At 38.7% G+C, this 22,488-nt stretch overlaps 1 protein-coding gene across 6 annotated transcripts in view; it reads right to left on the reverse strand.

Moving 5' to 3' along the window:
• Positions 1 to 22,488, reverse strand: part of ANK3 (ankyrin 3) — a 381,110-nt gene that overhangs the window by 292,281 nt on the left and 66,341 nt on the right. Inside the window, exon 1 of one of the 6 annotated variants that reach the window (XM_080402714.1) lies at positions 15,380 to 18,678. The exons of the other annotated variants lie outside the window; for them this stretch is intronic. Coding sequence (XP_080258840.1) covers positions 15,380 to 15,442 — 63 coding nt within the window. The 5' untranslated portion in view covers positions 15,443 to 18,678. Of the gene's footprint in view, positions 1 to 15,379; positions 18,679 to 22,488 lie in introns of those variants that run through there. 6 annotated transcript variants of the gene reach the window in all.

A 22,488-nucleotide genomic window follows, 5' to 3' on the forward strand; every position in this document is an offset into this window, starting at 1 on the left:
ACCAGGGCGTACATGTTCCAAGGATAAAATGAATCAGTCTACATAAAATTTCAAGACAGTCTCAATCCTGCAATGTGATTGTTTTCAGCTCTTTATGACTTTGGTTTAGATGGAAGGGCTGAGTGCCTGATAACACTTCACAGGACTATTCTCTCTGCACATGGTTTGTAAGCAACGTCAACAGTCATTCTGACCATGAAAGAAGTCAGGATTTCTCTATCTGATCTTGTTGAGGTTTGAACCAGATCAGTAGCATAGCATGACTTGTTTGGATCCATGTACATGGGCTGATACTGACTTGCATATTTAGCCAACACGTGACCCAGATTTATCTTCATGAGACCTGGGTTCCCCTGCTTAGTCAATCCTCCTACACTATCAGTAGCTTACCACTACCCCAGTCTTATCAAAATCAATGGAAAAACCCCTCAAACATTTTGATATAGCATCATCTTTACAGTTTAACAGTTGTACGTAACTCAGCACAAGGGGGCATCATGTAAAGTGATTCCCATTTAAAAAAAGGAAAAGACCACAATGCAACCAAGGCTGAACTTGCACTTGACCTAACACTAACAGCCCTCATCAATCTCAATATAAACTACAGGCTCATTTACTACTGTCATTAATACAGAATCAGGAAGTTACTTACTTAGGAAATATAAGAAAATAATGCAAAAGGCTGCTTTTTTCTGTACAGTCCTGAATGAAGTGGACACTTATATCCTTAGTCCCTAATTAACCTCCAGAATCAATTGATATTTTTGCAGTTTCATTTCATTACACATTCAGCACCATGCTTATGAAGTAGGAACAGATACTCAATCCTTAATGTAGCTTTTTTTTTTTAAATACACTTTATTTACATGCTTAAATATCCAGGCTTTTAAGACACTGTCTTTTCTGCTGAAATGCACACCCCAGTAACGAGGTGAAAAGTAAAACACAAGACCATATGTAATAGTGGTGGAATACTAAAATTTGCTAAAGTTCCTGAAAAGAAAGATCAAGTCAAACTGTGACTGATTCTTTCAGCCTCTATCCTGTACATGACTGTCTTAACTGCAACAGAGATCTTGATTCAGTTTGTGAGACAGATGACTGGTACAACTGAGTAAGGGGAGAGTTATTCCAGGGATGAAAGCCGCTGTAAGAAGAGGCTTGTCAGAACATTCCATCATGCTCTTCCCAACAGACTGAGCACAGATACTGCTTAGCTCCAGATGGACATATCACACGTTTTCAGAAATAAAGACAAAAAGTGAAAATATGTTCCAAATAGCTACTTTCTCTCCTCCCCTCCCCCATGCTCTAATTATAAACCCATTCCTAGTTTTGTTGGATTTATCTCTGCATGCACTCTGCGGTATGCCTATCATTATGAATGGCAAAGAATTGCATAATGGCATTGTTCACACTCATTCACAGAAGTGTGCTGTAATGCATTTAAAAAAACCATACAGGCTAAGTTGGGCTAAACAAGTAGCCTGATTTTAAAACTGCTGAACAGACAAGCAACTCCCACTCTTCAGTGAAGCTGCCGAGTGCTCAACACTTGAGAACTAGAGCACTCCGTAATCTCTGCTCCTAGTTTGCATTCTGCAAATTTTGGCTTTAGACAAGAGGCTATTCAATACTAATCCCTGCCATGGAAGTAAAATAAACAAACAATTTTTGATAGGACTCTGGACTACTCGATGTTTGTGCTACTTATGCAGCTTTGACTCAAAATGTGATGGCAGGTATAAGGGGCAAATATTTGTGTGCTCACTTTCAACAACCTGTATTACAGCCCTGGATTGTGCCCATGCTCCCCTATATTATATCAAAGTAACCTTTCAAAAAATGTTATTGTATAGCCTTGTTTCACTAGACCTCTTCACTATATCCCTTTAATTTCCAAATCTGAAACAGTAGTTTATGGTCTTTTTTGACATTTTGCAACACAACCCCAGCCCCTCACAGATTAACATTTTGCTGCCTATTTTAGAATGAGTCCTGTCCCTCCCAGCTGTGAAATAGCTTCAAGCAGAAGTAGCAAACATCAGAAAACAAAACAGTAACTGCATTTGACAAAGCCCTCAAACTACATTTTAGAATCTCACAGGCAGTGTTATTGTGTATTCATTTTCTAGGTTTTGAGTTGCAGTTAAAGAGGTGATATTCTGGATAAGAGGAAAATGCACAAGTTAGTGTGGGTTTTTTCTCATCTTTCCAGGACTCCTCATTAGACTGACTGTACAAACACCCCAAATTATTTTATGTGCCTATCTAAATTTCCTTTAATATTTCCAAACTCAGAAGGACTTCTGAAGAATGAAAAAAACCAAAAAGATGACACATACCTGCTCAGTTCTTGTTTCAGACAAGAGTATGAACTCCTGGTTTTAAGAACTTTTGCTTGATAAAAATGAGTAGTGTTGTTAAGGTAAACATGAAATCAGTAAAATAACGCCATTTTCTTCCAGAGTAATTTTTTTTAAAAAAAAAAGTTCTTAAAAAAAAAAGCACACCAATCCTACATAAAGTTTGAATAACTACAAAGAAGAATTGTTGACAATAGTAATTCAAAGTAGTCACACAGTTCACTGAAATTTGCTGTCCTTTCAGGCTGCTCTACAGAGATTTGGGCAAGATAAGAAAAGGATGTTAATTCAGGACCACTAAGACCAGGATCAATGGCAACCTTGTCATTTTGATTTCTCAGCATGCTCACAGTAAATTCAAAAGGTGAGAAAAAGACCTAAGATGCAATACACAATTTTTTTCCTGAGCTTGCTGCAAGCCATCTTTTATTACCGTGAATATTTTAAATATATACTTTAAATGTCAGAGAACACTACAATGTAGCAAATTGATCTAGCAGATCTATTGGTGTCTAGATACAATTAAGGAAAAAAGGACTGTAAAGGATACACCGACCATTCGTTTCCCACATCCTTTGCAAACAGATTTCCCATTCTATTTTGAAGTATACTACAAATTAAATGATAGAATTAAAAGTACATGCAAGACCCAAGGAGGAAAGTAATAACAAAAAGCAGTGAGGTGAGCACTATGAGAACAGAGGGCTCTTGTCTTATCTGCCCGATCCAAATCCCATCCCCGATTCCTGCCCCTGCAAATCACCTGCTGCTGGAAAATGCCACCATTCTAAATGTTCATGGCAATTGTAATAAACAGAGTTTTAAAAAGGCACAAGGACTAGGGTAGCTTCCTAATGCCTATTCCTCCTCCTCTGTGGTGCCCTTGACAGCAGCTGGAGTCACAGCCAGCAGCCTTGCAGGTCAGAAAGGTACCGCTCTTCCTGCACCTCATGACCTGCCAAAACATGCAGTGACATATCTCCTCCAGCGCGTTTAAGATTCAAGCTATATTGACTCTCTTTTTAAAGGCAGCCAGCTTGCCTGCCTCATACTCTATCTTATCTAGATCACTAGCCTCCTTTTTCTTACTGCCACTGACATTTGCTGTTATGCATTGGAAGTAATCTACCAGTACCAAGTAGATAGGTTCCTTTCATTAAATATAAATTCCAGAAAGTGAGCCACGTTTAGCTCTAGTGTACAGTCAGGTGTGGTAAATACCATGCTTTGCAATCTGCTGAAAAAAACACCCACTCCAGAGATTAGGCAGAATCCGTGCTGCCTTCCTCTCACTCTCAGAGCTTCCACTACAGGGAATAGTTTGATGCTGCAGTTCACACAAACTCTTCCTGTCAAGGTCATCACAAAGGGCTGCTGACTGTCCCTCCAAACTGACCCTGCCCACCTTGCATTTAATTTGACATTAGGGTCAGTTCTGCCACAATGGATCTTCCTTAAAAATACATATGTATGTGTACAGAAGTGAAAAACAGAGTCATGAGGCACATCTTGATTTTGTTTTCAAGATGATCTTGTAGCCAGAACCTAAAAGCAGCACTGTATAGAAGTCAGAAAGGCTGGCTGTACAGCGCAGAGTGAAACATTTAATTGTAAAGACATCTTTTGATTTAAAGGAACTGCAGATTTTCACATGACTGAAAAGCCTCAGACTTGAGAAGGAATAGGATGGACACCATTCTCTGCTAAATGCATGTGTTTGCATAATACAAAGGAAAGGCGAAGACATGGAGAGAGAGGAAATCCCTGTATTAGTAAGTCAAGCCATGGATATAATCAAGATGCCTAGAAAGGGTAAGGTAAATAGAATATTTATAGTCATGGGCTCCTACTTTCTTACCCAACTTAATAGGAAAGACAGCGAACAGAAGCATGCAGTTAATTTCATGAAATAGTATAGATGCAGCATTGGGAATAAATACAAAGGTTTGATGCAGTGAAAGAAAAAAGTTAAGGTAGAAGAAAGTAACTTTTCAGTTTTGTTGCATTTGGCTTGTTTTAGCCTGGTTGTTTGGAGGTTAAGCAAAATGCCAGGGGAGCAGTGCAGCAGAGAGCGGGCTTTGCCCACTGCCCACCCCTGGCCTGAGTTACAATGCTGTCCATGGAGCACACATGGGCTCTTACTTCTGGGTCTGGGGAAACTTTTAAAGAAGTTTCAAATCTCTTTCCTGAAAGATAATTTTTAGTGTTTCCAGACAAGTCATATGCTTTTTGGGGGAAAAGAAAAAAAGGTAAATTAAAAAATAAATACAGTAATACGGTAATGCTAAGAGGCTCAGGTTAGGCTAGCACTTACGTAGCTAGTCAAACTGATTGGTACCTTTGAGAGCTGGGTAAAGACAAAAGTTTAGTTCTTGAATTTAACTGTACTACTGAATTCAATTAAAAAAAAAAGTTTTTCTCCCATTTAAGAGTTACCCTGAACAGTCACCTGGGATTTTCTCTTCTATTTCTGTTTATTAGCATCACAAATTAGAATGTTTCAAGACATTATTCTACTTTCAAAAGCTCAGCTTTCAGACAAACCACCTACAGGCCTTACTGCAAATACGATACTTCATTATTCTGTATAGTTTCATCAATACCCATGGATGAACAGACATCCTGTTTGGCTTTATTTTAATTACCAACAGTTGATCTTCAAATACTTTCATTTATTGAGTTACTAAGTTGCTGCATTTATTGCATTACTAAATATGAGGTCCCATAACAAAAAATCTTTAAAATTTTAAACACTCCTCAGAATTTTCACATTTTTTAGAGTATCTCTTACATACTGTATATCTAAAAAAAAGCTGGTTGCTGAAATCTGCTTTAAGAACGTGACTGTGAAAACCCGATTTAACACAAGTTTGCTATAGATGCTTTGAAACCTTTTCTCTCAAATACTGTGCTAGTAGATGGTTACAATATTACCACAGTAAACACCATCCTTACATTGCCTTTTATATTCCTAATAAAGTATCAGTAAAATAAGCAGGTTTTGATTAGCTAACTCAAACTATATTGATTCAGAGCCATATCTTCCTTGTTATATACATTAGCTGTCTGGTTTTTGTTACTCTAAAACTATCACTATCCTTATCCTCACAACACTTCTACGCTTTTATTTAATAAAGACCAATAATACCTTTATATGTTCCACAGACACATTCTAAAATAATATAAAACTATTTTCATCTGGGACTGTCCCTTTCCATATATGAGACACATTTTAGGTATGTTATAGAATGACTCTCCCGGCTATAAAAGCAAAGCTGCTTACTGATTTCATCTGCCTAGGAAATACTTCTTCCTAGTTTTACCTTCCAAAACCATTTCAGCTAATGTTCCTAAGGACAGAAAATTTTTTCTTACCAGATAGCAAAGAAGTGTCAAGAAATTGTACGTAACTGGTGTAGAAGGGTCTCTAACAAGGGACACAGTGTAACAAAAGTAATAATGAAGGGAAAGAGGTTAATTGCTTCCATTGTCACTTGTACTCATCAGTTCATACATTCTTTTGAAGAAGCTGTACAAGAATTGTGTAATGAACATATATGAAAAGCACGAAATGTTTCAAACTAAACTTGCTTGAAAACTGAATGTTAAACAAAAACATTTATATAAGAAACCACTCTGTACCAAACAGGCTTAAATTTGTGTTGCCTGGATGACCGAAATAGCTGGATCCTACCATGGTTTAGGGTAGACCGACATCCCCATATTTAGATTTTTGTATAATAAAACAACACATACAAAACCCCTCTCTGGGATGTGTCTTTCAGACTCAATAGAGTATGAGTGGAACCAGCCACCAGAATTACACAGACCATCTTTGATAATAAAGTCTCAGCTGAAAAACCAAAAGTGACACTACTCTATTTGCTAAGGCAAATAGATAACTCCACACTGGCATTCTACTGCAAATATTAATTACTAATTAGTAACGATACTGCCTCCCAACTACACACAATAGTAATTAAGTAAACAAAATTACAGGTCTGATTAGGGGAGCAGGGAAAAGGGGAAGAGAGTCCTCCGCCTCACTTGCATAGCATTAGCCCCATCTGACTAGGGCACACGTGAATCCTTGAGCACTCTGCTTGAGGTTTCTGTGTTCTGCATTTACATCTCTCACACACAGCTGAGATTTTGCCTGAAGGTGGTCACCTCCATCAGGATAAATTTCATCCTCACCCCATGTAGCGCCTCCTGGTTTAGAGTGTTTTAGCAAAGATTATTTAATCTCAGACCCTGCAAGATCAGTATATCCATATGCTTTTAATATGCAAACAAACCCAGGCACAGGCACAGCCCCAGCCAAAGGTACCCAAGCAAGAAAAATCTGGAAACCAGCAAAAGAGGGCTAATGCCCTGTCCCTGCTTCTGCCCAGGGAAAAAAAACCAAACTGGACAGATCTTCTGAAAACCCCACTTCCTCCACCACTTTCTCCTTTCCCAGATTATCCTTATCCCCATTTACTCCCTTGATACAAATGTCAAGCTAATTACAAATTTCCAGCATACTAGAATCGTTCAGATTAACAGGGTCTCGTCAATACTGTGCATCCTACATATGTTCAGGATCTTTTCAGAAAGATTCTTACTTTATAGTTTAGAAACCGACTAACAGAAATAAGTGATATGGCTTTGATTAAAAGCATCAGTCACCCCTTGACTAAGAGGATCTCCTTAAAAACGCCATTAGGGGAAGTTACACAAATACCAGGTAGTACAGCAAAGTGTTGGTGTTCTTTTCAACTTTTCTTTTTCATATTATTTCACTAAGAAAAAAATTGAAATCAATAAAATTGCTCACTGCAGATTATTCCATGAATGACACATCCAAAAAGAGAAGGAACACAGCTTGCAGTGATCTATTCATTCTGACATTGATATAAGCTTACATCAAGCTAGAAGAAAAACATCACACACACATCAGCAATACACAATGGTTATATAACCATAATTACCCCCAAAAACATTTCCCCTAAACAGCCCTTTTAAACAAAACTATGAAACAAACTTAATGGTGAACAACATGAAGCACCACATTGCTTTATATTACTTCCATTCACAACATAATGACTCCTTAAAAAAAAATTTATTCAGACAAATAAATTCTTGTTTACATTCACGAATTGCTAAAGCACTATTGAGGATTCTCAAAATCTCTCATATCCACAAACCTGAAACAAACCTGTGATGGTAACACTTTAAGTGTCTTACATATACTTACTTATGCATTTAATTTAGACATAATAAGACACGGTGTGTATTACATATCAAAGAAATGCGAAAGAAAATATTCCATGCGTCGTATTTCCCATCCAGCCACTTCATCCCTCTTCTTCATTGTTAAGGGAAAAAGGCTAGGTTTGCCCTGTACTGTTTTGGAAATGAAAGGATAGCAAAGTTCATGCTTGTTTCAGTTTATCCAGAAAATACTTACAACTGACAGACCCAGCACCTGGACATGAGTGGAATGCAACAGCCTGCACCTCTATTAGCAAGCTAGAAAATAATTGGAAGACAATGTGGAGATTATTATTACTTCCATAAAGTATTTAACTATTGCTCGTATTCCAAACTTGACATCTGAGGTGTTTAGAAAAGTGATCAGGGTGAATTCATTATATTGTTGGTTTGATCAGATACTAAAAGCTTCATCACTTGAAATAAGGACCTAACACCAATTTAATAAAATGTTTTTATATAGCATTAAGACTTAAAACCTGACACTGAACATATCTGGCAAGTGTAAGATCCAACAGCTAGACATGGTACCTTGGCTCCAGCATTTGCTATGAATACGGGGCTTTAAAAACGTAAGAAAAAACCCTCTATTTTTTCAGCTTAAACCGTAAATTGCCTACTTTGCTAATTATCTCTTCCTTACTAAGATACATTGGTACTTTCAACAAAAACGTGATGGAGCTAGTTCCCTCCTAGCAGGGTGTTGGCTCTCTCTAGGCCCTGAAACTGCAGAGCACCATCCTCTGCTCCTGCCTGCAGTCAGCCAGAGATGAAGGAAAGTTGCAGGTTCTACCACCACCTCCAGAAAGTGAAAGTGAGGTAAACAGAGGAACAAGGCCATGCCCAGTAAGGGTAATGTGGATGTACAGGTTATTGTCTGGAAGTCAAAGGGTGGTGCCAAGATGTATTCAGTTTACTCAATCTGTAATTGACAGATTGATAGAAGTATTTCTAATTGAAGATACAACCATTGCATAAATGTGATAAGCATTTTAACACCTACTAGACCTACCTAGGTGCTGTCATTAAGACCTACTAAATTCTACCATTGCATCAGTCACAGGGTTTAGAAAAAAAGAAATCCCACATGCTAAACAAAGACCCTTTTTTCAGGTTCTAAGGAACCTGTAAAAGGTCTCTATATGACTCTAAGTTGAAGTTGGAGCAAGCTGAAGTTTGCACAGTGGTTTCATAAAGGACTATTACATAAACTTTTATATCAATTCCTGTCCCATTGATGACTGCAAAACTGCAGTATGTAACTAAAGCTGATCCACTGTGTCTTTTCTAGCACAAGCCCACTTTCTCTAATCCAATCTAACTGTAACCTAATTGTACCTAAAACGAATTACTGCAAAGGAGACAACCTGACCTGGACTGTAAGTGCCCAGCTTATGGAGCAGAAGGCACTGGAAGTCCTCCAGCTGAAGCATTAGGCACCAGCAATGACCCACATGCAGCCCATCCTGGAAGACTGCCTGTTGCACTCGCACTTTGCACACTGCACCTGGGAGAGGCCAACAAGGAACCAGACCTCACATGGGGCCTTGGTCCTTCGGATGATAAAGGCTCTGTCCTAGAGATGGAAACCCACTATAAAGTGTCCAGTTCAACGTGAGGGAAGTGTTGGGAGAACAGGAGATTCAACCCAAAAACAGACTCAAGCCATCAGCTTCCTGATGGAGGACACGTGGTGACTGGAAGGCACATGAGGAAATGCTGCAAAAGAAACTGAGGAAGGAAAAGGCAAAACAGGCCTCAGAACGAAGACAGCATGGGGAAAGGACTGGTCCTCCAGCAGCTGGGAACATGGGTCATTGAAACAAGGGGAAAATCCCCACAAAGGAAGCAAAACTTGATGAACACAGAGGAAACAAAATAAAATCAGCTGAAGCATTTATCCACGCTATCCACAATTTTATTTCTGCTTCCTAGACCCATCCTTCAGGAGGACAAGGACTGTTCACACCTGAGTTTTCTGGAAAAAACACTCAAAACTGTAGGATGAACTTATGCCACAGGATCTGAGAACCTCCCTCTGGTTTCATGCTCTCACAAGATTTAGGATTCCTCTGCTAAAAAAAACATGATAAAAAATAAAATCACTGTCTTTTCAGCAAGAGTGGTAATTTAACAGCAAATGGAAAGACTGTCACTCAGGTTACAAGTTGTCACTTATCTACAGAGCTTATTATGTTAAAAATTCAGTAACATAACACACCTTGCTGTTTCATTTCATATAGACTATGACAATAACATTTACTTACAATCTTTTAACCATATATACCTAGGGGCTAGGAGCTGTTGACTAATACTATTGAATTTAGGTAATGTCAATGAAGATTTTTTCCAGGGAAAACAAACATTTGAAATGGCTCATTTCAAATCAATAAGATGCTTAACTTGCTATTAAATATGCTTTATTTCGTTCCAGTCTGATAAAAGAAAAACAGTAATATTATTATGTATCAAAGTGATTCCAGTCAAGATGACAGGATTCAATGCATTTTAACTTTCTGGGGTAATTCAGAAAACTGTAAATGGCAAGAAAATGTAAATGCATTTGATTCAAAGAAACACTATTTTAATGCCTGAAGTTTTAGAAAACACCACAAATAAGAACAGTCATAATCATTGAAAACGTTTTTTATTTACTGTTCTTGGACTTTTACTATTTGGATATGCAAATGAGGAGCATCTTCCAGAAGTTCCAGGTGCTTTTTGTACTTTGGTTTTTCTTCTCTATCTTCTGAAAATATGAGGTTAAGAGTTTATCACATCAATAAAATGGACATTAAAGATGAACAAGTAGAATTTGTCAAGCAAGGCCAAGCAAATCTGTTTATCATGCCACTGAATTAGATTTTCAGCATAGGATGCATTGACATGTTAAGGTTTAAGACCATCACCATAGAGTCAAATTTACATCTGTAAGAACCACTTCTCATCCATAGAACACTGAAATTAACAACATAGTGTAAACCTTATTTACCAAGACAAGACACAATTTCCTTGTACAGTCTTTTTGCATTTTATTTCACAAATCTAAGCAGATTTTCATTTCTCAGCTTCTCAGGAATAAACCAAATTTAGAAATCAATTTACACTCCAAGTAATAAGTTAGTTTTGTGAATAAATTAAAAGTGAAAAAAAATCTTGAAAAGTCTACTATGAACATTTTGTTTACCATTAGCAATGGGTACTTCTCCACCAGGAGCAAACAGTAGTGAATATTCTCCCCCAATAATCAAAATGTGTGTGAGAACTAAGGACAGATAAACATGGCTTATTAAAGCAACCGACTCAGTAAATCTAGTTGTAAAAGACAGCTTTGAAAGAAGTGTGACACCACCATGAATCTGAGAAACAAAACACCATTTCTCATCTTGTCGTGACAAAAATTGGTCTTCACAGGTGCTGAGTAACAATGACCAGAAGTCCCACTGTAATCATACACACACAGATGAATCATGTGACCAGATGAGGATGAAATGCCGAGACCTCAGGCCCCCTAACATTGTCCCAATTGAAATCAGTGATGTTATTTCAGTAGAGGCAAGCTTTGTCTATTAAGGACATGATCCTGCCTGCTCCATGGGACACCAACAGGGACAACTCTTCTCCCAGACCAATACTGATATTGCATTTCTATAACAGTAGGGAATGGCTTCTCACACCTGAGAACCTCTGACCTCTCAGCGTCTTCCCACACACACACACACAAACACTCCTTGAAGTTTCTCATCCCAATAAAGACACGCTGCTGTGTCAGATTTTCAACTGTATGCAACAACAGAAGAGTACCTCCAGAGACAGCCACTAATGCTGCTGAGTCAAACCTTGGAGTTCAGACAGAGCAAATACTCCCTGGCGGAAATTGCAAAGTGTGTTCCCAGCACAGTGAGCCCAGGCTACTGGCTCAAGAAAAGTGGATTGAGCTAAACCTTGTATTAGTCCAAAAATCATAATGTTGGCCGCCCTAAACATTTTGACCCCAAGCACTGATTTTCAATCTGCGGCATAAGCAGCTTGCTTCTCTCCCTGCATAGCATATTCGTATTTTGCACAAAGCAATAGAACACAATGCTGAAATCATACCATGGTGATCAACTAATTAAGGCAGCAAGGCGAATTAATACACAGATTACTCTAGAATCACATTAAGAGTTCAGCATGAGTTCTCTCCTGGGTACATTTAAGAATAAACTTTTTAGACATTTTGGTTAGGAGTTTCCATTACTGATTTGTGCTACACATATACTGAAAGACAAATCAGCACATTAACTGTGTGAGTGGCTTGAAGATCTTAGAGGGCACAGGGGAAGAGGGAAACAAAAGATTCCCCAAAACAAAAAATATGCATTTGCAGTGAAGCTTCTGGTATGAGAGCTTAAGGTGACATTTCCTACTACACAAGTGACTGGTACCCAGCAAATAACTGTAAAATTAAACTGAAAAAAAAAGTCTTCTACTATAGAAGTTTTGAGCTGGTCTAATTTATTTCTTGTTCATGCATTCTTGATTCTCTTTTAAAGCTTCAGAGGACCACAAATATTTTCATAGCTAATCTCACGCTGGTAGTTTGAAGAAGAGACAAAAATACTTCTTTTTTGTTAAAAATCAAAACACAGCTTACATCTCTAGTGACAGCCAAGTGCAATGCCCTTCTGAAATAGAGATTCAAAAATTTACTGAAAAGTGATGACAAACATACAAGATAAAGCCACTCCATAACGCCTAGGGATTCAACTTGACAGTTTCAAAACACTGACTCTGTAAAATCATGGCTGGAAATTGCAGGACAACTGAAGCTCAAGTGCAAGAGGCACAGGCTGCTGGTAGAGCAGAACCCTGAAGGATGGAACAGAGAAACTAATTAGGCTTCTGATTCCATCAGAGTTAATCCTGTTCCATGTAGCCTCAGCAATAAATATTGATGTGGTGTCTTCATCATCCTTTGAAAGCTGTATCCCTACTTAATACTATAGTGCTAAACACAATATTGTTCTGCTTTCATCTAAATTGTCCATCCTTTAAAAAAAAAAAAATCTCAGTGACACCTCCCAATTTGTTTCTTATTTTCATCCTCTCCATCTGGATTGGTATTTTCAACATACTTGGGGAAAATCTGCTTTTGCTGATCTGTTCTGAATGCACAGTTATTGCATGCCTTTGTTCTCAGAAGGGAGACATTGTTTGCCAGGTTAAGGGTTGGTTTTGTGGTACATCCTTATCACACAACTCTGGAAAATCAGAACACACACTACTGACTGTGGTTTCCCTATAGCAAACCATGTGATCTCTCCATTGCTGTCATCCTCCTCTTTCTGTAGTTTTATTTCAGAAATTGTGTAAAAACAGGAAAAACAAGAGTTGCTGAAGAGGGTATAGGATATGAATGGGTACCTCAGCAGTCAAAGAGAAGAAGGAGACTCAGCTCTGAAGATAAATGAGACAGAAGGCGAGGGAAAGGCTAAATATGGAGAAAGCACAGCTGCCAAGACAGGAACTATCCGAAGAGAACAGGAAGGCAGCCATGGAAATACCCAGTTCAGGATACCTACGTTTAGGATGGACAGGTGGTGTAACTCACTGGAATCCCAGACCCAGTTAAGCTTTCACCTGGCTCAGGAGTTTACAGCCAAACACCATTTGTTTATCAAACTCTTCTTGGAGAGCATTCTGGAGTTAACTAAGTGCTTCTTCACTGGCCATCCAGAGATTCATCTTCTGAATCAAAACAGTGCACTTAAAACCCTCCCCAATGAACTGAAAAGGGAAAATTTCTACTGGGACCAGAAGAAATGTCTGCTTCTTGTTTAAAAAAGCAGAGTAGTTTACTTGCCATTGGACACATTCTGGCCGAAGCCTGTGTTTAGCATTGACACGTGAGCAGCCTTAATGTGCCCTAGTCACAAGGGACACACCTCATCCTGATGCAGCATATCACAGCAGTCTCAACAATTCCAACAGCACGAAGAAAAATCAGACAGAGCAGTGAAACAACACTTTCTGCAGGTTTAAAAAGCTCTAGTCACTCCATATTGAAATGTAAGGTTTGCAGTCACGCCCTAGTGTCAGCTACAGCTCACGTAGTGAAGCTCAACGCACAGAGAAGGGCAGGCTTTACCGTTACTTCGCAAGACATCAACTGAGTGCTGTGCCATTGGCCTCCAATGCTCACAGCAGCGGCTCACAAACATAAACGTGTCTGACAGCTTCCCCCACCCGCCTCCCCCAAGACCAATGACACACTGTACCCATCAGCAGAGGGTGGATTTGGACAGGGCACCTGTGGCCTCCTGCCCACAGAGAATATCACCTTCATGAGGTGAAGATACAGGTAGATTTATTCGAGCCATTGCTGGAATAACAGGTGAGACTCCAAACTTGGCTTAATCCTAAATCACCTGGGCTGCTCTGCCTTGCTGGCTATTGGGTTGGTCCTCCACAAGACATGGATTTATGTGAGTTTAAACCATAAAACTTGATGTGTGGTATAGAACTACAGCTATGTTGTTGAACACCATAAAAATAATTTGTATAGTAAAAATATTTACATAGTCAAAATTTAAAACCCAGCCCAGAATTTAGTTGTAGACAATCTTCTCGTCCTGAGGCAATCTATCATGACTGACAGAAGCATTTTGTCTGTTAGGAAGGTATCCTAATTCACCATTGAAAGTGATTTCAATTATATTTTTCCCTGCTTCCTTCCAAAAGCTGCTCTTTGCAGTTCTGAGAGAATAGAAGGGCCAATCTGGTTTAATTGCTTTTTCAACAATCTATACTGAATCCTTCACCAAGGAAATGGATTAACTATGATGCTGTCATACACTTTCATGTGGTAGGAAGGCAAACATACACTCAGAAAATAAAGGGTGGGAGTCTGAGTACATTCTATGCAACAATGATAAACCTTTCAGATGTGTTTTTCTACAGTGCTCAAGGAAAATTGCATTATAAATTAATATACTGAGTTAATATTTATGAGTGAGAAGTACCTGAAGAAGTCAGCTTCCTAAATTTAACAATCCAACTCTTGGGTGTAAACACGTGAAAATAATCCATTTCACAATGGGAAGGGAAATTACATGGAATATCAAGAAAGCAAAAGACTGCAATGTAGAAGGTAATAATCAAATCTGTCTTTCTAAGCACACTCTTAAGCAAAAGACCTGAACCATAACATAAATTAGTTCCACTGAAACTGGAATTTTATGCCAGAGTTTAGTTTAATCACAATATTTCCAAGTCCCCAAAAATATATAAAACTGATCAAAGTGGCATACAGTAAAAAAACGTAGCTTTTTAAAAAGTAAAAGCTTATTGTAAAACAGGCTTTTCTTAGCAATGCCCATAATATTCATTTACAAGAGCACATGTTGATTATCAGTTGCTCCTTCAAGAAAGGCTTCATTTTAGATACTTGTTTACTTGTTAACCCTGTGTTTGGAATACACTATGAAAACTATAACCACATTGAAATTCTATAACTAACATATACTTATACTGGAATATTTAAATAATACAAAACAACCGAGTTGTGATGGTATTACTGATTCTAGCAAAGAACACACCCATCACCATGTAGCATAAACAAAACCATCCCGATCCTACCATCATTTTTATTCTAAGCAAATTATCAAACCAAAGCCACTCCACACCCAGAAGCAAACTGCTAGAACACAAAATGACTGAAGAAAAAAAAAAAAAAAAAAAAGGCATTACAGCAGACTGTCTGTACAGGGAGTTACCTTTTTTCCTTTCTTTTTCCTGTGAGCTGGTTTAGCATTTTTCTCCTTTGCTTCTTCACTCATTTTTCAGCAGGTAAATACACAGGGGAAGGGAAATAAAAGATATCACTGCTTGTATTCCAACATGCAAAGCCACTGCAAATATTCACAGCACGGTAACCAAAGTCCATCTGCTGACGTTTCTCAGACAAGTAATAGAATAACTGCTTTTTAAAGGCAGTCTCTGCTCCTCCTGCACAGCCTTGAATTGCTCATAGCCTTGCTCTGTTTTCCTCTGTGAGAAACTGGGTGTTCTCACATCAGCCTGATTCCTCCAAAGAAAAGCAGTTTTCCTCTCATTCTTAACTAGCCTTTGCTCCTAAGATCTTGTCAACGTTTTCTAGCTTGGTCATCCACGGCGATTCCAGTCTCCTAAATGGGGTTGATGAGCCACACAGAAATTAGCTGCAGACGGCTGACAAGTCTGAGAAGCATTCACCAGCGGATGATTTGTCGTTTCTTGCAGACAGAGAAAGTGAACCTGAATTGCTCCAATTGCCGGTCGCGTACAATACCGACATGTGTTGAATGCATCAGGGCATACCAGAAAAGGAAGCCTCCAAGAGTGATAAAAGATCAGGTTACTGGATCTTAAAGCCACTCCCAGGCAGATTCAAACAATAAAAGGCACAACACGCTGCTGAAGAAATTGCTAGATGAGATGTTTATGTTTTCAACAGCTCCATATCCCCCATCCAAATGACCTGCAAATTGCCACTCTGAACAATAAGGTTTATGATATTAATTATTCATCTCAAAAGCAGCAACAATATTTCAGCAAAACACCTATTTACAACTATTGCTGCCTGAGGGAGCTTGCTCCTCCCTTGTATGCCTGTTCCTATGACAAGATTTATACGGTCTCTCTACTAAAGCAGCTCTCACAGAAGTGTTACGTGCTTCATGTATGTGCACGACTAGCAGGTTACAGATCATGTTTCCACATGCTGTGACTTACTCTGCAGAATGCTTTGGCTACTTCCCTACAAGTCTCACGGAAAAAAAAAATCAGGAGAGGTCAGGGACTTCATTGCAATAATTCTCTCCCCTCTGTGCCCATTAAGACACATTACACACAACCTGCACATTACCGACAGCCATGACAGCAGTCATTCAACACGTGTCTTGATTATGTCATCACCACATTTAAGACTATGCACCTCTTTTCAGGTATGTCCACAGATTCCTACATCGACCTTGCTCCTTAGGAGCTCTACCCTGCCGCCAAGCTAGCTGGGGGAGGGTGAGGTCGTGGGGTAGAACTGGTGTCAGACATCACCCAATAGCCCCATCCATTGCATTCATACTGTAGGCCTGGGTTACCAAAACACTAATTTGCCCATTTCTGAGGACTCTAGTCACATCAGAGGTGCCAGGTGACAATGAGGGGGATTGTTTTGTTGTGGGGTTTTGGTTTTTTGTTTTGTTTTTAAACAGGTAGCCTCCAGTTAACACATGGTTTGCTTGGGGGAGATGGAGGTCCATATCAGGATCCTCCTGCCTCCTATCTTTTCACATTCTTCCCAACCTTCACCCTCATTTAAGTAGTTCTTTCAGTCATGACAACCAACATGCATACCATAGACGAAGAAAAGATTTAATGCACTGATTCATAATGTTATTGGCCTCAAAGCTTTCTCCTTGTATCATTCTCTACAAAAGAATTTCAGCAAGCAACCACAACAGCACCATCACTCAGATGCTGTTTTCTGTATATTGGCAACAAGTTCTTGTGCTTACAGTCTTCATGTGCTGGAAACAAACCGGTGGCATCTGAACCTGGGACTCCAAACTAGGGAGATAATTCTCCATGTCAGCCTGGTAAGGTTAATATTTTGAGGAACTGTACTTCATAAGGTGCAGAGTTTAAACAAACATTATCACGAGATTATTGATAAAATTTACCTTGAATCTTCCCTTGAGTCATTGGCATATAATAAAATTTATACTTACAAAGCAGTATTTTTGTGCAGAACACACACAAGTAATAATACACAAAACCAGAAATTTATTTTTCACAGGCAGTTTGTTTTTAATGGCTGTCTCAGAGAAAGAAAAAACACCAGCCATTCCCAAATTCACATTTTTTATAGATGTTAAGTTATAAACTAAAGTGCTCTCTGCTGGTTAACAGTGGGTAAAACAACACTTAAACACTCAAAATACCATCCTATCTTAATGCGCATGCAAAGCAAACCTCCTTTCTTTGAGGCTATTTTTGTGTGCATCCCTCTGGACAATGCACTGTTTTCTGAAATAAGTCCAAACAGGTGGAGTTCAAGTACAATTCAAGTGTGTCTTCTAAAAACAAATTAAGGCCTGAATACTTTAAACTGACTAGCTAGAAGAAAGGCTCTGTAATTTGTGGCATACTTAGCTAATTATATGCATATAAAGTCATTTTTTTAAATGAAAGGGTCATAAGGAACAGTCAGGCTTTTTCAGGAGTAAAAATGAAAAAAATGCCTCTTCCCAGAGCAACGTGTTAGCAATCAAGAAGCTGACACATTCCAACCATTCACTGAGCTCAGGTATGAAGGCAGAGGAATATCACAGGTTCCCACTGAACCTCAGTTATTAAGCTGTGTACCTCTGAGTCCAGCCCATGAGATGGAAACTGTGCTTATTTGGTTTTAGGACTCATGTCCTATTCCTAACTCACAGACCACTTAATTATTCTGAACCATCAATACCTTCAGCAGCTACCTACTTCAGAACCCCTTTAATTTTTCCTGTTTTCTCTATCATTTTCACAAAAATGAGTAATCTCCCAAGCACTGGTATATTTAGAACACGAAGGAAAAATCCAGATAAGGAATAGAAGAATTTTATAGTCACAAGATGCTCTGAGAGGTAGGAAAAGCTCTCACACTCCTCTCCCCCCATATTGCTCAGCTAACCATAGCAACCCTGCTGAAAAGAAATGTAATGAATCTTCCATCATTTGAAGCAGTCATTCATTTAGACTTAATTCATTAGCAGTCAACATTTAGACCCTTTTTTGAGGGTTGGTGTTTTGTTTTTTTTTATTTATTTCCTCCTTACCTCAAAAGATTTGTCAAGTTCTTTTACTCCAGGTAAAGCCACTATGACAGAAGGAGAAGATAAGTATTAGATATAAGAATACCTAACAGAAATATATAAGAGATTTCTTAGGAAAGGTTTTTAGAAAAAACAGATTCTTCAAATCATGCCTTTCAACTTTATTCTTCTGCAGAGTCCGTATATTATTTTTAATAGTAAAACTACTATGAAGCGACTGTTCAGTATAATTTAGAGATGGATGGATGTGAAGAAATTATTCAGATTAACCTTCTTCCATCCCTAGGCTTTTAGCATATTCAGTATAACTCTGTGTATTTAAATGCCTAAGGTAACTGAAGTGGAAGGAGCGAAGTCAAACAAGACTACCCGAAAAAATTAAGATTTTCAAATATCCATGAAAAGTCTCTTATGCATGTTAAAGCACTGCCATGAGCACAAGACCCAAATGAAAAAAAACCCAACCAACTATGATTTTTTGAAAAAGAATAGAAATCAAGGAAGATTTAAACTTTTATAAGTGAGCTCCAAGTTTAAAAAAGCAAACAAGATTAAGGCAATGCAATACCAATGCAGAATTACCTTAAATATGCAAACAAAGCATTGGCATTCAGAAAGAATCTACACTTAAACATACTGCTACACCGCTATGATCAAGGCAGCACTTCAATAAATTACAAATCTGCTATTTAGATAGTCCTTGCTAACAGGACCATTTTCTTTTTTATAATTTTCAGAAGAGTTACTTCTTTGTGGAAGTAGACGTATATTTTGGGTCTGTTTTGATAAGCTACAGCAAGGGAACAACGTGCAGAAGAGAAAAACCAGAATTAATACTACTGTACTTTAAAATCTTTATATTATCAACAAGAACACACACACTGCTCCCTGTAACTTACTGCTTAATTACATAGGGTCTAGAAGTGAACTTTCACAACCTCGTTGATACATATCAGTTCTAGGACAGTTCTATTTTTAAATCAAAATAACTCGCATAAGAGGACAAGAGGATAGGCCAAGTTCTGTCTATCAGTACAGTTCTATTTATAAAGTAGAGTGACTTGCATGCAAGAAGCAAGGGGTACGCAAGTTGTTATTGGTAACCTGTTTTGTAACTGTGTGCAATGGGTTTTAAAAAGAACAGCTATGACAGTTACTTGCTTTACCAAAACAACATCCAAATCCAAATCGCCAAGCATTTCCAAAGTCTACTAAAGAACTAAGAATGTGGAGAAAGCAGGGCAGATGAAAACACAGCTTGCTCTCTATATGTGCAGAAATCCACAAGTTTAATTTAACAAGAGCTTGTGGCGTTCAATGTTTACTGTAAGATCACTTTGCAGATGGACCGCTAGTACTTCCTCTTGCACCTCAAGAAATATTCTATGCTATGATAAGCCAAAATTCAAGGTTAAATCAAGTATTACCTAGACAGGAATAGAATTTGTGCTGAGAGGGTGGATGGCAAATTAACTCTCATCCTCTTTCTGTAACAGAATTAAAACCAGAAGTCATACCCTTTTTATGTAGAACTTTTTTTTTTCTTTCAAATATGAAAGGAAGCATTTTGTGAAAACATTAAAAGAAAAAAGTTTTGAGGTCAGTCTCAATTGCTTTTCAAATCCCATAATTGGAGCAAAATAACAGTTTAAAGAATGACGATTCAAATACTACCATTACTGACTTGATTAACTTCTAATAGGCTTCCAACACATCTGATTTACCAGTCTGCTCTTGTTTGCAAAGGTGCACGTGCATAAAGTCCATTATCCCATGTCAACATAAAACCAACTCAAAACCAGTTTATCTTCAGGCTAATATGAGAACAGAGTAGTGGTTACCATTTAGTAACCATGCCTGGTTACTGACAGCTCACTCTAGACTCAACTACCAGCCTGAAGATTTTTTTGGCCTAAAATCACGTGCTATAAGCAAGCATTGCCCCGCTTGATCTCCCCTTCTCCTTTTAAATGGAAGCGTATCATCAATTCAGACCTGGAACAATATTCCAGGGTAGAAGCAGAAGTCAACTAAACCCATAAGAAAGAAAAGTTTTCTGATCAAACCCTCAGTAAAGAGCTACACATTCTCCTGCGCCATCAGGAAAGAATTTACTACAACTTTATCAGGAGGAAAAGTATGTACGTACATTGAAAAAAAGATCTATTCTGATCTCAGAAAGGCTAAATGAAAATAAAGTAGAAGCAAAGACAAAGTAACCCAGGTTTTAACTCAGGTTAATAAACTGAAATTAATTTTTGTGTTGAAGTGCAGGGCTGAACATGAGATGATTATGTGAATCAAAACCAAGCTGTCTTGTCTTCACAATTACTTTAACATCTGTTAGCTAACTGAATTTAGGAGCCTCGAGGACAAACATATCCCTTGAGGTTGGAACTGAAGGGAGTCTGGGAGTGAAGCCCAGAGTGGCTGGGAAGTTACTCAGAGAAAGCTAAGGAATTAAATTCCTTCCCTTGGTCCCTTAAAGGGGTAAACTAGAATCACAGAATCATTTAGGTTGGAAAAGACTTTTGAGATCATCCAGTCTAACTGTTAGCCCAGGACTGCCAAGCCTACGCCTAAACCATGTCCCTAAGCACCGCATCTACATGTTTTTCAAAACACTTGCAAGGGACAGTGATTCCGCTACCTCCCTGAGTTAGCTTGCCTGGAGACATCCCTCAGTAACTGAAGTTTGTAAGAATTCCAATTCATTAACAAGTGGATACCAAACCAAGAATTAGGTAGGAAGCAAAGAGGCATACCACAAGAGTCCTACAAAATTCGTTAGCTGATGCAAAATTAATTCTCTGCCAACTGTGCTTAGAAATAGTTACATGAAGAGAACATACTTTATATCCAAGCTCTGTAAATCCCTGCTTACCTGCTGAGACACTTCATGATATATTCTCGTTTTGATTTCACTCCTTTCATATTATTCCACAACACTTTTTTTTTTTTTTAACCCCTGTTATTTTATAGGGGCTCTTTTAGGTTTAAACCTAGAAAAACAGACCATTTTACTACATTAAGATGGCAAGTTTTACACTAAGCATGCATATTGCTGTCCATAAAAACATGTAGAAGGATGGGAGTGACAGCAGCCCATTTTGGGCAAACTTCCACAGGACCAGAGTGTGGGGCAAAGAAGCCCCACCCTACAAAGCGATTTTTCAGACTATGTATTTCAAGGTGCCTTTACATCAGGAACCATGACAGGATTCAGAAGTTTGCATGCCTGCACAAGGCTTTCCAGCATGCATTGCCTTCCCACCTTTACGTTTAGGGTACAAGGGGACACCAGCCAGGCAAGGGGCTGCCTCTCCCCAGGCTGTGTAGCAGCACCGTGGCCGAGGGCAGGTGTCTATCACCTTGCCATGGTGCTTCCCCCACAGTAAGCCATCAGGCCAGCTGGTCAGGTCCCATGTCGTTACAGGGGTTTGCCAGTTTGGTGATCAGACAACAGTGCCCAACAACAGCACATCTCTGTGGCTGCTGTATATTAAACCCAGCCTAACGCCAACCCCATTAAGACAAGTATGTGGGACAGCAGAAGGTAAGAGACAGGTGAAGCAATTCTATACATAGGTGCACATACAGCCTTTTTATTCCCCAGAATAATGATCATTTTGACAGTCACAAAAAAAAAAAAAAAAAAAGACAGGAGCTTCACGAGCCAGGAAAATGGTATAAGCCTTCATGCCAGATTATTCACACAACCCTACAAATTCACTGAACTAGTATGTGCTGAACAACCCAAATTTAGCTTTGATTCTAAGGCCTCAGGCTGAAAGGTTGGTTTTTTTTAAGCCAGACACTCATCTGAATGTTACTGGTGGTATCACAGCAGCAGTGAGAAAAGCCGTTTTTAAACACAGGGAAAAAAGCTCAGTCGGAGCAGCTCTGCTTTGGGACCACATTTGGAGCACAACAACAGAGTAAGAGTATCTAGCAGCTTTTCTCCCTAATTAGGGAGAAAAATGTGCTTCATGATATTTTGGTTAGGTGACAATTTCTTAATTTCTTAC

Source organism: Falco punctatus (assembly GCF_963210335.1).
Source record: "Falco punctatus genome assembly, chromosome: 9".
Taxonomy (NCBI): domain Eukaryota; kingdom Metazoa; phylum Chordata; class Aves; order Falconiformes; family Falconidae; genus Falco; species Falco punctatus.